At 41.4% G+C, this 16287-nt stretch overlaps 1 protein-coding gene across 2 annotated transcripts; it reads left to right on the forward strand.

Annotated features, from left to right (window-relative positions):
* Positions 1-3224: 3224 nt before the first annotated feature.
* Positions 3225-15920, forward strand: znf512 (zinc finger protein 512). 2 transcript variants are annotated; one of them, XM_067481816.1, is made up of 15 exons: positions 3225-3733; positions 4784-4886; positions 4989-5091; positions 6317-6891; positions 7215-7304; positions 7848-7952; positions 9079-9203; positions 9425-9511; positions 9693-9791; positions 9910-10077; positions 10194-10391; positions 10535-10636; positions 11017-11079; positions 11240-11338; positions 11485-15920. In XM_067481816.1, exons 1-15 carry the CDS (start codon positions 3521-3523, stop codon positions 12181-12183), a joined length of 2829 nt encoding a protein of 942 aa, XP_067337917.1. In that variant the 5' UTR covers positions 3225-3520; the 3' UTR covers positions 12184-15920. The 2 variants fall into 2 exon arrangements, with proteins under 2 accessions (XP_067337917.1, XP_067337918.1); XM_067481817.1 differs by having other exon boundaries at positions 3601-3733; positions 4769-4886.
* The last annotated feature ends 367 nt before the right edge of the window (positions 15921-16287 follow it).

Here is a 16287-nt window from a genome sequence, read left to right on the forward strand (position 1 = left end):
ATCCATTTATGAAAATGTTAAAGAGGCTGCTCATAGTTACCAAATGCAAATCTACAGAGCCGTTCAGCCTATTTTAGCTGATTGTGTTGCTTTTGAGCTTCTTGCAGTGTTTAGTTTACAGGCAGATGATGGAGCCCAAACCTGAGCTACATTATTGGTGGCCACAATTTTGTGTTTAAAAAAATAAACTTTTTGAGTTTTTAAGCATGAAGTGTTTCTAATATTCTGTTCTCTCATATGTACAAGGACAACAGACGGTGAACTCACGAAATCCATAGAAAGCCATAGAAACCAAGTTAGTTTGTTGAAGTTTCCCTTTAAATTTCCTGAGAGACTAAAGCTCATGTGTCCAATTGCAATAAATTCTACAGGTGTACCTAATAAAGTGGCCACTGTGTTCAAAGTATAGGCTTTTTTTCCATTCCACTCCCTTGATACAGCCAGTCCACCTCCTGGTGCTTCTTCCAGGAGGACCTGCCCCCTGCTGGTCCCAGTGGTGCTGCCTTCAGGGACCATTAGTCAGCTTGTTAGACTGAAATGCTGCACTGTACGTCTTCGTTTTAGAAGGAAAAACATCTGTAAAAGCTTAATTATTTGGTGTAAATCAGCAGCACACGGAAGAAAATTCACACCAGCATCTGACTGACGTCTTATTCAACAACTTATCAGTAGCATGCTAAAATTAATAAGTTGACTGTTTGTCCCTGAATGCGCCATCACAGAAAGCAGAGTGGGAGCAGCTTGGGTTTCAACAATGATCAGTAAGTGTCTTTTTATTCCAAACAAACATGTCTCCTCTCCCTCCTGTGTATTTGAGTTTGTGTTACTCACTGAGCTCCTGCTGGGTTCAGCCAGAATGAAATGCTGTGCCGTCGCAGAGCACAGTGACTCACAACTGTGAAACCCTGTCACGGAAAATTCATGCTTTTCGTGCTGTAATTACACCATTGTTAGGTCTCATTTGTCTGTTTGATACTGTGTCGCATAACCGGGGCTAATCGGAGCATCATGGGGATCCACATCTGAGCAGCAAGAATCACATCTACTGTAAAAAAAACAGAGGGTTTCTCACACTCACACACTCATCTCCCATCAAATGACGCAATGCATAAAAGTTAAAAGATGCTTTAGGGACAGGTCAACATCTACTTTGACCCTCAGACTGGTTCATATTCCTAAATTAGTATTAGTTTTTATTCACATAACCACATTTAAACCTGGTGCTTTATACTATTTAAACACAAAACTAAAAATTGACAATGCACAGAGCTTAATCCTAAAGTCATGTGGATTGTGACACTTTGCTTTTAGTCATTGCAGTCTGTGGTGACAGTGTCTCAAGGGCCGGCTGTAGCTCAGTTGGTGAAGGCAGTTGTTCACGGACCACAGGGTGGTCACAGGTTTGATCCCTGCTCTTGGCTATATGTCAAAGTGTCTCTGGGCAAGACACTGAACCCCTAACAGCCCATTCTGTGCAGTGCCGGTCAAGCCCGGCCAACCCCGGTAGAAGTTGGGGAGGGTTTTATCAGAAAGGGCATCCGGAGTAAAAACTGTGCCAAATCAACATGCGGACAATGATCCGCTGTGGCGACACTGAACTCACAGGATAAGCTGAAAGGACAAAAAAAAAGCAAGCGAGACCAGTAATTGTACTTTTTCCATCTAAATTTTTCAAGTAAAAATGACTTAAACACGTTACTTTATGTTTTATGGTGAAACAATCTCCCTGCAAACCAACCTGGTACAGTCGTTGCCAATTTGTCAACAGGTAAATGAGACAACACATGGCAACCTCGTCCCCGACTGAACTCTTCTCCTGTGGTTTAACACTTTACCATGGGATTCACACTTTTTCTAAACAGTTAACACACACATCCTTCACTGCCCCGAAACATTGTTGTAATCACTGTGTAAACGAAAGGAAAACACATAGAAATTAGTTGTAAACTGATGAATCGCTGATGTAAGTCAATTAGTGATCCGTCCTTATCCATCTTTCCACCAATCGTTTTTTTTTCTTTATTTTCCCGTTAGTGTTTGAACAATATGGAAAAAGAATGAAATCTGATGCCGTACAGTATTTTTTTTAAATCTGATTTTCGGTGAAATTTCTATTTTTTATTTTCACTAAAGGAGTGTAATACAGACACTGAGTATCTGAATGGGTTCAGGCTATATGCTCACTGTAGGTACTGCGTGTCAAAGACAGCTGGATGCAGGAAAACCTGGAAGCAAGAACATTTTCTGAGGAAAATTCTCTTTTTTACAAAAGTGGAGGAGCAGGGAGCAGCAGGCTTTGACCAAGTTTGACAAGTTTGACTGCAAGTGTTGTTTTAAGGGTTTTGTGTGTGTGTGTGTGTGTGTGTGTGTGAGTGTGAGTGAGTCATTTTGGGCAGTGAGCTTCTGTTTCAGCCTGTGTGTTAACTGGTTTGAAAATGTGGCGTCAGAGTGGACACCAGTGTCTGAGCAAAGGAAAAACAACTGTAAGTAATTTGATCATTGATGCAGGCTGAGGAGAGTTGTTATAATCATGGATAAATACACAAGAAAATGTAAAGGCTTATTTCCATTGTCATATGTTTTGGCTTGAACAGAGGTTGTTCCAGTCGGTACAGCTGCAAAATAAATTGGTGGAAAAATTACTAGCGTCATTTGTGAGTCACAAGTCCTGCATTTGGGTAAAAGTACAAAAGTACTCAAAGACTCGAAGTAATGAGTAATTATTGATGCATAATCATGTTTTAATTTTAATGACCTTATCTATTTTTTAATAATCGGGTTATAACAAATTTCATACAGTTTTTAGGTGTTTTCCTCAAATGATCCCTTACGTTCATATAGTGAACACACTCAGAAATACTGAGTGTGGATTTTTATCTCTCAAACAAACTTAATGGCTGTTTTATAACCATGTAATAAATAATTTTGGGTATTATCAGTAAGTGGTATAAGTTCAGTACCAGCTTCAGGTTCCTTTCTTTGTACCCAAAGGTAGATTTGTTTTACAGTTTTGACAGAGACAGGTCCTACACACAGCCAGCTATAAAATCCACTTACAACTAAAACTTACTAACAAATCAATAGAAACAGTTTAAGTGCTCCAGTGCTAAACGAATCCCCCCAAAAAGTATAAAATAAATAAATAACCACAGGACTAAACTATAGCATAAAAGTAATAACCATCAGAAACCAGTAAGGGCAGTTTAAGAAGTACCAGTTTAGGTAGGATAGTTGGATACCAAGCATGGGTATCTCTAATATCTTTCTAAAAATGTCTCATTTGCATCTTGGATATACTTGAAGTCCTTTAAAACTACTACATGAAGCTTTTCTGGTGCAAATATATCCTATGAATCCTTTTTCTAGTGTTTCTTGGCGTAAATGCAGCGAGCTTTCCGAGGGGCCGTGAACGCAGCAGCAGATGCGGGTCTTATTTGTTCTATCCAGCAGGAGGGCGTTCCGCTGACGGAGAGCCGAGCGCACTGTGCGGGCTTATGCCGGTGAGCTGATTCATATTTCCATGCTGTGCGCGCTTAGGGTCCGTCTGAAGCGTGTTTGCACACACACACACACACACCCCTCCCGGGATCGGGCCTTGCTTGATGGTCGCCTGCCTGGTGGGATCACTGCCGGGGGAAAGGCGACAGAGAGGAGGAGGAGGAGGAGGAGGAGGAGGCCAGGCTCGGAGACATGGAGGCTGCCCGTCCTTGCGAAGGGAGTGAGCTGTAGAACGGTAGGCTCTCTCTCTCTCTCCCTCTCTCTCTCTCTCTCTCTCTCTCTCTCTCTCTCCCGTATTTCTTCGTCCGTTAAAACAATGAAACGCAAACAGATCATGTTACGGTGCCTCTGCCTGCAAAAGAGCAGCCGCTTAGTTTTTGCCCTGCACTTCTTGTGTGTTTGGCTGCAGCTTTCAGACATGTTCTGCTGCCACATTTCTCTAATGCACACAGACAATGGTGGTGGTGGTGGAGGTTTGAAGAAGTCCTTCTGCCTCAGTCCTGGATTGCTTCGCCCCATGGGTTTGTTAGACTGAGAATAAACATCACGTGCCTCATCTATCAGAGGTTTGCTTGTCGTTGGTCTCATGGCTCTGCTCAGTTTTGCCTCCATTAAGCCACCGGGCAGTGGCCTGCAGTGTGACATGCAAAGACAAATGTCAAACCTGATGGAAACAGCACACGCTGTAAACAGAATGGGCGCAGGAAATGGTGCCTCAGGCGTCAAGAAGCTGCAGGCAAAGGGCATTTATTGTTGCACAGATGCCTCATAAATATATTTCATTGCAGCTTAACGGATATTCTCTAAATAAGCATCACAACAACACTTGCCGCGAGCCTTCAACTTGTATGTTTTTATTATTGTGAATATGTTTCAGATGAAAACAGTATAGAATCCTATGCATTTTTGCTGTGCGTGCAGTTGCCTGAAAATATGCATCGGATTATGTTACATACACATCAGAGCCAAGTTACATTTTTATCTGGTTAGAAAAAGTCAGACTTTTTGAGCAAAGTTAATAAACTAAATATGCACAAACTAAATTCAACCATTTTTGTCTAATATAAAAAGTTATAGCAACGTCACTAATGAACCTTTCAGCGCACAGCACTGTTGTTTAATTGGAAGTATTGGAAATTCAGCGAACAACTCGCTGTTGTGAATCGTGGCACCTGGTTTCGTACTGTCGCTCACGTATCACAGATAACGCGACGGGATGTGGAAGCCTGCAGAAAAAAGGCAGCAATTGTCCCCTGTGTTTTCATTCCAGTGCTGATTTCTGCAGGCGGCTGCCTATAGGATGGACCCTGCCCACATCGGAGGGGACATGTCACCTTTGTACATGCCAAGGAAGAGAAAGTCCGTCCAGTCACAACCTAAAAGTCCAGGTAAACTCAGACTCATTGTTCGAATAGCAAGCTCACTGATGACGAATGAGAAACTTTTGTGTGTTTTTCTGAAGTAATAAGACATTTTAAACCGTCCAAAAGGGGTTCAGCGAATGCCGGAAACCGCCTGTGAATTAAGTACAGCTGGATACGCTCCGGATGCTCCGGACGCTCTAAAGATGAAAAGAACTTACGGGAGAAAAAGGTGAGAGACTTGTGGATTTGCAGGTCACAGCTGTTTGACTGCATGAAATGCGCATTACTTACGTATAAAGTGTCTCCTGAAAGGATTAATACATATGTAAATTACCACTAAAGAAATCTACATTTTGAAACACCATCCATCATTGTTAAATAATGGCTTACAAAAAGTAACGTACTGGAAACTGGTGACACAACGTTACTCATCTGATTCATAAGCCAATAAAATCTTCTTGCTTTTCTCTTTGCTAACGTGCTTGTGCAGCCCACTGCACGTTTGCACTAGTCCTGCTGTCTGCTGGCTCTATTCACTGCACTGTGCATTATGATGACGAAGGCAAAAGTTCCTTTCCTAGGCTCCGGGACAGTTTATTTGATATGAAAACATTTTGGAATAAATTAACATTTGAAAAGAATTCAATATTTTCCCCTGTTTTTTTATAGTATCGTAATATTTTGCAGAAACCTTTGTATCGTGTACATATCGTATCGTCAGATTCTTGCCAACGCACAACCCTTTTTCTAACAACCTCAATCTCATAGAAACATGTGATGATGAGAACACAATTTTAAGGGGTCAAAAAAGTGACTTCTTTGTGTAAATAATGTGTAAATAATAAAGACAAATTCATATTAAAAATAGTTGAACTATTTTAGTCCTTAGTTATTAATTTACTTTATGATCACACCAACTTTACATTATTTGCAGAGTCGGCCTTACTGCAAACACATTTTCGGTGGCCCGTCATTCTATAATATTTTCACTTTAGTGAAATTAAAACTTGTATTCACTGTCACACAGCAAAGTCAATTTGTTTTTTTCTGTGTGTGTGTGTGTGTGTGTGTGTGTGTGTTTTCTTTGCTTTCATATGCTGAGTTATGTTTATGCCACAGATGTTCCAATTGGGAAATTCGCTGCGGTTTTTACTTGTGGTTTTTTCAAACACACCTTTCAGGAAAACAGCCTCTTAATGGTGTGGAAAACTCTGCAACTTCAAAACCTGCTAATAATTATATTCATGTGGAATTTTGTCAAAACTACTTAAGTACATTTCAAAATAGTTTTACATCAGTTTCACATAAACATGCATCAAGCTGCATAGAATCTGCAACCTCCCAGACACAAGTCTCAACCATAGAAGTGATAATATTTTAATGGATTATATAAGTTTGTATTTAATTTGTTTTTAAAAGTAATTTCGGATTTTAAAAAATATTTTACTCTGTAGGTACGAGGACCTCCAGAGTGTTCCCATAGGAACAGCAGATTACTCAACCACCAGCTGCTCAGTGATGTCATCAGGTAGCCTGGCCAATGGGGCAGACCCTGGTTCTATGGCTCCGCCGACAGCAAGGCTTCCTCCAAGACTTTCGGCAAAGGATGTGTGGCCTCAAGGCCCAGAGGCCAGCAGGGAGCCGTCCCAGCCTCAGGACCAGAGCTGGAACTCTGGCAGGGACAGAGGTCCTGACACTTGGGCCCCAGACAGAGGCCGACCCCAGGAGCAGGTCTGGAACTCTGGCAGAGACAGAGAAGGGCACTCCAGTCAAGACCAAGCATGGATATCAGGAAGGGAAAGAGCTCAAACCGGACTGGAACAGGACTGGATGACGGGTCGGGAACGAGCTCCTGAGCAAGGCTGGGCAGCTGGCAGAGACAGAGGCCAAGATCAAGTTTGGAACGCAGGCAGAGATCCAGGAAGAGACCGGGCATCCTCTGGGCCAGAGCAGGGGTGGGGCACCGGCCGAAGCCAAGAGCAAGGGTGGAGCGACACAAGCAGAGACAGAGGACATGTCTGGAGACCTGGCACGTATTTGCACACATGACCTTTTTTTTCAGAATCAGGCTCATTTGGATCAACCAGTGAAAGATCCCATTTTAACTTCTCACAAGTTGTGGTCAAATACAGTACTTGTGAATATTTTGATCAAGTACATTGAAAAATCTTTCTGCATCAAGGCCACTATTTCTAAAATAATACAAGTGGCCTTTAGTGGAGGTTTTAATAGTTTGTGTAAACCACACAGTAGTCACTTCAGCAGACAGTCCTTGGATACATGTTTTCCTTTGTGGTTTAGTAAATTGATTTCATCATCTGAAATGTTTTCTGCATTTTTGTCAATTTAAAGACTTGAACATGAAGAAAGTCCAGAGAGTGCAGATGGAGAGAAGCCCCCCAGTTAACAACTTCCCTCAGCTGCCGGACGGAAAACACTCCTGTACGTTGTCATCCAGTCATAGTCTTATAAATACAAAATTTTTTAAACTACTCTAACACAATATTCATAAGCAGCAACTAAACAATTAGTAAATCATTTGTTTGTGGTGTAGTTAGTCATCTGCGTAATACTACATTCTGATTATACTGTATTACATTGTGTATTTGACAGACATCTAAAAAATAACTTTTGACATTAACTATGCCGCAGCAGATTACCACAAAAACACAAAAAGTGTAAGCAGAGGGGAGAAAGGTTTTTAAAATTGAAAAATGGAATATTGGATACATTATTTTTCTTTCCCTTAAATCTTTCAAAGGGTCACAAACGCAACTTGAACTTTGGCATAATAAAATGGAAATAAATAAATTAAGTAAAATAAAAGTTAGAAACTATTGTTTCCTTTCGGTTGTTGGAGAATTATTTTCTCCCTTTAATTGATGATACACATGTTGTATCTACAGTTTATGGTGTTTATTATCAGAGAAAGACTAAAAGGTTCGGCATCAAATTAAAATTTTTCTCATAATTAAAATATTTCAGGTCCAAATGCAGCCGGTGTTGGTGAGGTCTCGACAGGTCAGTCCAGTGAGGGGCAGAAACCCCCAGTTCTCTCCACCAAGAAGGAGCCACCAGCCTACCCTTCAGGTGAGAGAGGCTTATAAAAGAGGGAGGGGGGGAAAACTGCATGATTTTTCTATAACTTCTCTTAGTGTAGCAGGAAGTACTACTGTTCTGTCAGGCTACATTAGGAGCTGAGACTGGCTCCTCTTCCTTCACACATTGTTAAAGTGGAGAAGCTGCTCTTGACCCACTTAAGACCTCAGGACCTGAGGGTTCAGTGTCTTGGCCAAGGAGGCTTCAACACATAGCCAGGAGCGACTGGGAATCGAACCACTGACCCTGTGGTTTGGTGATGACTGCCTTAACTACTGAGCTACAGGCACCCAAATTCTTTAGTGCTTTAAAACAATCCCACCTGTCCAGCTGAGAGAGAAGCTCTTGAAGATGCAGGAGACCCTTTTAAAACCTCCTGGGTTACTGACCTAGGAGGAGGTGGGGGCGGTGAAGCTTTAATCAGTAAATACCTGGGACTCAACGTCAACAACAGACTGTCCTGTAAAGGGAACACTGAGGCTTTGCACAGGAAGGGACAGAGACAGTTCTTTTAACGTGTGCAGCAAATCTTTCATTAGATTGTTGTGGCCTGTACAAAATGATTTGCTGCTGTCTGCTGGGATGCTGCTGTCTGCTGGGCTGGCAGCACAGAGCCTTTGACACCAACAAACTGAACAAACTGATTTGGAACCCAGGAGTTGGTTGTGGAGAGGAGGACGCTGCACCAGCTGCTGAACATCACGGAGAACAGCTCTCATCCTCTCCTTGACCTGCTGATCAAACAACAGAGCCCCTTTAGTAAGACGCAGTCCAGGATGCATTTCTGCTGCCATCAGCCTTGTACAATCATTCTCCTCAAACAGTGAAGTTATCTAATTACAGGACCAAATGCTCTTATGCTCTATTACTGTTTGTGGATTACATTCTACATACTTCATTCATACAATAAAATACAATCTTGCACCTTAATAGATGCTTTGTGAGTATCTACCTGACACTGACTGTACCTATACGTGTTGTCTTTAGTATCTATGCTTGTCTAATATCCTGTGCTCTGTCCACATAATTTCACTTTGGGATTAGAAAAGTAGCTGTATGTGTATAGAATCTGCCTAATTGTCCAGATGTAACATCTTTGCGTGTTGGTTTCGACCAGGAAGTCAAGAGGAGCGTTGGCAGCTCCAGATTGTGGCCAAAGGCAGAGTCACGTGTCCAAAGTGTAAAAGTGTGAGCAGGAAGACTGTGGAGGGGCTGAAGAAACACATGGAGAACTGCCGACTAGTGAGTGTTTATGAAGAGTAGAATAAAAACAGATTTATAGCATCCACTCTTTGCATTCTGGATGCTATCTGATGTTATCAAAAGAAGACAACCACCTCTGAATCGCCAGTAACTAACAGATATGTCAGTTTGTAACCATTCATTTAGTACCTACCCATAATAGGTGTGTCAGTCTTCACGACGACGGCAGATAGGATGTAACTTTAATCTGTTGTGTGCAGCAACCGTTCACCTGTCAACACTGTGGCAAACAGCTGAAGTCTTCAACAGGGATGAAGTATCACATCATGGCTGACCACAGCCATCTGGTAGGACACATTTTTGGTTGGACAAAAGATGTGCATGGTAGTGTGATATTACCTGGTGCCAAAAGCGCGTAGAGTTGAGCCGAGATACAATGCAATGAAAAAGCAGCTTAAGTGAAGTTTGAGGCGTAGTTTAGTGCTTTAGTGTTGGACTCTGATTGTAATAGTTTTTTTCTGTCTCTAGCCTTCAGCAGACGATGCCAAGGACCTTGATGATCGTGCCATCAAAGACAAACTGCGTAAAATCCTCAAGCGACTGGGCAAGTTAAAATGCTCCAAAGAGGTAAAATGACAAATTGTGAAAATTAAGATACAGGAGGCAAAGATCACAACTTTGAAGATCTAGTGACTCAGTGTTTTCTTTTGCGTGTACGTATTTTCTGTTTCTTTTTGCTTTCCAGGGCTGTAGCGCTGCCTTCACCAGCATCATGGGCTACGTGTACCACATGAAAAAGTGTGGAAAGGAAGAGTCAGAGTTAGAGAAGATGCTGCTGAATTGCTCTCACTGTGGGAAAACATACAAATCCAAGGCTGGTCTGGAATACCACCTTAAATCAGAGCATGCGCCTGTGAGTCACATGTCATATTTAATCTGCTGATTCAGGTGATACAGATTTATTCAACAAAATGAGATTAAGAACTTCATCAAGTTGATCCCCCTTAATTCTCCCTGCCTGGTACACAGATGCCTCAGAGGGCCGAGGAAGATGAGGCCCTGAAGGCCCCGAGGGAGGCCAACCCGGAGAGGACGGCCAGCGGCAGGGTGCAGCGAGCTTCGGCCCAGGTGGCGAACTTCCATCTGGCTGAGATTGCCAACAATGAGCTGCCCAAAGACTGGCCCAAAAGGAAGTTTCAGTCAGACCTGGTGCCTGATGACAAAAAGGTGGAGGTTCAGTCTATGTGCAGGAGATGTGTTAATTCAAAGAGTGTAAAGATTATGAAATTATGCAAATTGTGTAAATGATGACGATTGACTATTAACACACATTTTCATGAAACTTTTCTTGTTCGTCCTGCCCTTCATAGCTAAAATATGCCCGGCCAGGCCTCCCAGCCTTCAGTCAAGAGGTGCTGAGAAAGTGGAAAAATGAGGTGAAGCTGCAGAGAAAAGTCCAGTGTCCCAACCAGGTAGAAAATCACTCAGTGCTCATGTATATTCATAATTCCATCATTTGTTTCTCCGTGTCCAGTTGATCGCTGTGTGTTTTTCGCCGCTGGTTAGTGAATTTTCCTCCTGTTAAAGAAAATGGAAAAAGTGCAGTTGAAACATTCTCACGTTTGTTACATTATTATTTAGTTCTTCATATTTATATTATTTATTCTTTTTTTAATCATTTCAAAATAGGCCAGTTTGCTCCTCCATGTCCAGTTATCTTGGTGGTGTTTCTTTGTTAGATCACTGTAGCCTCGGTTGTCTTCTGTCTCAGCAGTCTTTAAACCCAATAATCCAGTTGTGTGCGCAGAAATCCACGATGGTGCTATGATAACATTGTTTCCATCATCTTCAGGGATGTGGCTGCACCTACACCAGTGTGTCTGGATTAAAGGCTCATCTGGGACTTTGCACAAGGGTTTGTCTTGCTTTCCTCTGTTTTCTCTGGTCTAGATAAAATGTATGAAAAGTCCACTGAATGTACAAACCATGTGCATCGCAGCTTAATGCATACTTTAAGGGCTGTGTTAAACTCAGTTGGAATGCACGGATAGTCTGAAGTGTCCGTCTGATTCCAGGGGGACTTTGAGGCTGGGAAATACAGATGTTTGATCTGCAACAAAGAGTTCAACTCTGAGAGTGGAGTAAAATACCACATCAATTCTGTTCATTCACAGGTAACGACATACTGACTTTCACCCTGTTCTTTGATTAGGATCTGTCTGATTGTCTATGTCATAGGCAGGTGACATTAACCTCCTTGAACAGTTATTATCTCAGATGTGACTGCATTTCCTCACCTCCTGCTTGTGTGTGCTAACAGGATTGGTTTGTGACAAACAAAAAAGCCTCTAAGAAGTTTGAGAAATTCCTTAAAAGCCAACCCAAGGAGTTTGTCCATAATGTGGACAAGCAGATTGTGAATCAGTATCATCACCACCATCTCCAGCATCATCAGCAGCATCACCACCATCACCAGCACCAGCACCAGCAGCAGCTCCAGCACCAACTCTTGCAGCAGCCTCTGCAGCCACTGCATCACCTACAGCCACAAGCCCATCTTCTACATCCAGAGCACCAGAACCTTCATCCACAGGTGGACCCACAGCTCCAGCAGCCGATGCTCCACTACACCCCTCTAGAGCCTCCCGCAGGACCATTGTGGGTGGATATGGACCAGAGTGAGGCTGTGCCGGGCCCGGAGCAAGCCCCGATCGAGATGGAAATGACTGATGTAGACAAACCTGCGGAGACAAGCAGTGGGATGGTGGAGGTTAAACGGAGGGAGAAGGGGGTGAGGGGAAAGGCGGATGGGAAGCGTAAGGATTGTTTCGCTTTTGGTGGCAGTGGTAGTGGTGGAGGTAGCAGCAGCAGTAGCAGCAGCAGCAGTAATACCGGCAGCTCATCCAGCGAATCGGAGGTGGAGCAGCAGGACAGGCAGAGACAGATGGAGTGGAATTTGAAAAAGCCGGGGACCATGGAGCCTTATACTGAGACTGGAAAAGGACAGAGGAACACCTAAAAGAACCTAAAATTCACGTGCCAGATTTTAACAAAAGGAGACGAAAACACCCTCGACTGTCCACTTTAGTAGTTGTGAGATGCTGAAGGAAACAAGCGTATGTTTTCCCAAAGGACACACAGGTAAGAAGGGGGGGATGAGTACCCCACAGTGCCAGCGTGGAAATGGGAAAATACACCTCTGGTTTCTCTGTCTTGAAATGGTTGTCACTGTACAGTCCAGAGAAATGTAGTTATGCTGTTTATCTGTGTGTTTATCTGTACCAGATTCTTTTCACCAACTTTAAATGTGTCTTATTCTTTTAAAACCTTTGATAAACACTTCTTGTCTTTCATTAAACCTTAAAGGGAAAGTGTTACTCTAACCTGAAGTGAGGAGACTACAGTACAGTATTTTGTTAGACTTTATCTAGTTGATCTCCCTGACAAAAGATTTTGTTGTGCCTCCCAGTACGATCGGCATGACTTTACACTGCTCATCGTCACTTTTAATTACAACTGATTAATATTGGACGTATCATATTCTGTGAGTTTGGATATAGATGGACAGGATATATGTGCACTTGCGTTGCGGCCCAGCAAAGGTTTTTAAAGAAGCAAATCAGGTGAAGGCCCTTCTGAACGTGTATCGAGATCCGTACACAATGGGTCATCTGTGCGTTAATCGAGGGTACGTGACTCGAGTGGGTTTTTTTATACCCTTCTGTTTGTGTAGCGACGAAATAAAACAAGGTCCTAGTGGTTAATTAATGAGCTTTAGAGGTGATAGTTTCCACAGAGCCTCTGCTTCTAGTTTTTAAAGAAGCCATATTATATAACCATATTTATTATATTTTTATTCTGTAGCTCTGCTGAAATAAGTGAGCAGTACAGTAGGCTGTTGGGAACATTGAGAGGGTTTAAAGGTCAATGGCTTTTAGCTTGTCCCTCTGATGGGTCACCACAGAAGAAGGTGTTTGGCACGTTGATTTAGAACGGGTTTTTATGCCAGATGCTCTTTCTCCTGTTTTTTCTTGGGACTGGGTGCACACCTGGTGAGGTGGGATTTGAACCCAGAGCCTTCTGTATCTCAACCCAGTCCTCTACCATGAGCCACCAGGCGCTCTTGAGACGGTTCAGAGTCTTTAAAACGACTCAAGTAACACAACAGGACAGATAAATACCAACACCTAACGTCACAAAAGTGAAGTTACAATTACAGATAGGAAATAATATGGCATCTTTAAGCTAAGCTTAGGTAATCTGGACCTAACTCCATACTTAATGCAGACATGAGACGGAATTCAATTACCTTCTAAATCAAGGAAAAAACATGACTTTACATGTACTTATGCTCTTAACACAATTACCAGAAGTATGAAAAAACTTTAGACCTCAGCAAAATCAGAAGAAACACTTCAGCACATTCAAAGCTCAGCAATGGACTGGGTTTAATAGATACTAAAAGTCCACTTACTGGCTTTTTACCACATCGTGGGTCTTTCTCAGCAGGTGAAGCTTGCTGAATTAAGAAAATAGCTTGACGAATGAACAGTCCCTCCAGGAATTTGACATGTTGCAATTGCAACAGTTAATTCAGTCAATGCCTCGAGAATTCTGTGTATCCTTGCACTTATTATTATTTTTTAAATATTTTTTTTTTATTTTAGGTCAAACCAATAACAAAAACACCCAAGAAAGGGGGACTGAATGAAACTGAGCACTGAGGCCAGTGACACCTTTAGTTAAAAGTGTTAGTAAATGTAATGAATTTACCTTCAATGGTCACTTTGTGATTGCGCTCGCACGGTAAATGTGGTGATGCTGATTGGCTGATCCCAAAACGTTGGCCAATTCGTCTGAAAATCAACACACTGTTGAGGAATTATTGGTGTCAGTCATGTGTCTTTTCCACTTCACCTGCACAGATGTTTAGACGGTGACTGTTAATTGATAGATAGAGGACAGGTGTGTGTTTTTTTATGTGTCATTTTTTTACTTCATACTTCACTATTAACATGTAGCCAAATGTTTATGTACTCTGCATTTTGTATCTACTTATAAAAATGTGTGATTATGAATGTCCGTCAGTCGCTGGATGATTTAACACCTTTTTTGATTTATGAAGATTATTGTTTCACATCTGTTAATGTAGTTTTTTGTCTAAAAAAGACATTTAGTTCGTTGTTTATGAATGGTTTAGATTGGAAATATTCAAAGATAGTTTGCCCTTAAATCTGTTAATGTGTCTGTAACAAATGATTTTAAAATGTTAACTTTATTCTGTTCTGTTTACACTCATTTGAACATCATTGCCTTTTGAATGAGGAGCCTGCAATTTGAAAAATAGAAAAACCTGCTCTATATGGGAAGTATTTCATAGGCATAAAACAAAGATTTACTTATTGTACTTGAAGTCATTTATCTCATTAGGGCTACTGGCACCAATGGTGTTAGAATTCTAGCTTTTGTCCTCAGTCCTTGAGCCTTGAGTTCCAAATTCTGGAAGTCCGAAGGCCTAGAAAAGTCACGAAAATGAACAGATGAAAAAAAAAAAAACCTTGGACCTTCACGTCTTTTTTTGGTGCTGCTGTTTTTTTTTTCTCCTTCTGTTCATTTTGGTGATTTTTCGAGCCCTTTAGAATTACGTACACTTTGTGTAATTTTTTTGTCTTTTGATACTTTATTCTTTCTTGGGGATTTGGGTGGATTCTGTCAATGGTTTATGATCAAGTCAAGCTTGAAAACGTATGTGGAATTTTTGTTTCTTGGACTTTAGTTCTCATGGTGCTGTTGAAATACTTCCCATGTCTACTTAATGCTCATGACCAAATTCCTTATTACCCTGCATGCACTTTAAACTATCTGATGGCACAAATGAAATCATTACTCACAGGAATTTTATTCGAACACCCTGGATTCCTAACTACGTGGTATCCTCCAGACTTAGACCTCGGAGTTGTACATTGGATGACAGATATCTTTCATTAGCACATTTTGTTAACAGTGATCTGCATCTGTCTTCCTGTTATTATAGCAGCGTATTTTAATGTTGGAGCACAGTTCTGTCTTTGGTATTTACTCAAGACAGAAAACCTTTTTTGTTATACTTTTGTAGTTGGCAACTACTGTAGATGCTGGTGACCAGTAGAAAGTCCTTTTTAGATTTTGTTTACAATGGGGAGGACGAGTGAGGTGTTTCCAAACGCAGGAGGTTGAATTTTAAATGCCTAAAATCTAAGTCATCTCTGAAAGATTACATTTGTTCTCATCATAGACTCATCAACCCCTGCAGATTCATGTAACATGGTCATATTCAATCCAAGCCTCCTGAAATGAAGCGGTTGTGTTGAAAAGGTTTTGTCCAGTGGCCATATTAGATGTAATGCTACAAAAACAGGTATTTGAACCCATAAAGAATGGAAATACTGAAAAAGTGTATCATGTCTTGTGCCCCACCATAAACATCCAGAAAATATACAGTTACACAGCATCTAGGTGAGATTTCAATGGAGGCTCATTTAGAAGCTTTGTACCATTTGTAAACACATAAAGGAGGCACTTTTTTATTTTTTTAAAGCATCATTTCTATTAAAGTAAAAATAGTTATTGTCTCAGCCAACGCTTCATTAAAAATCTGTATATTTAATATGGTATTACTTGTTTTTTTAGAACTTATGTGCTGCTAATTCATAGTACCAGCAGTGTTGTAACAGCAGACAATTAAAAGTTTATTCATGGTCTTTCAAGGCTCTGTGTCTTCCGTAATTTGGGCTGCCAGGTAAGTAAAGCACGATATCTGTCCTCCCATTGTAAGTTCCCACCAGTAGTAATGTTTCGTATCATCTAGTTTCTTTCCGGGGCAGCGTGGTGGTGGAGGTTGCATGTTCTCCCCCGTGTACTCCAGTTTCCTACCACAGTCCAGAAACATGCACATTAGGTTAACTGGTGAATCTAGAATTGCCAGTAGGTGTGAAGTGTGAATAGTTGTCTGTCTGTGTATGTCTCTCTGTGGCCCTGAGATAAAATGCTGCATTTGAACAAAAACGTCAGCAAAACAATGTAATAACTAAAGTTATTAAATAAATAAGGGCTAAAATAAAACTCCCTCGAAGAAAAAGAATTA

Source organism: Channa argus, chromosome 17, assembly GCF_033026475.1.
Source record: "Channa argus isolate prfri chromosome 17, Channa argus male v1.0, whole genome shotgun sequence".
Classification (NCBI taxonomy): domain Eukaryota; kingdom Metazoa; phylum Chordata; class Actinopteri; order Anabantiformes; family Channidae; genus Channa; species Channa argus.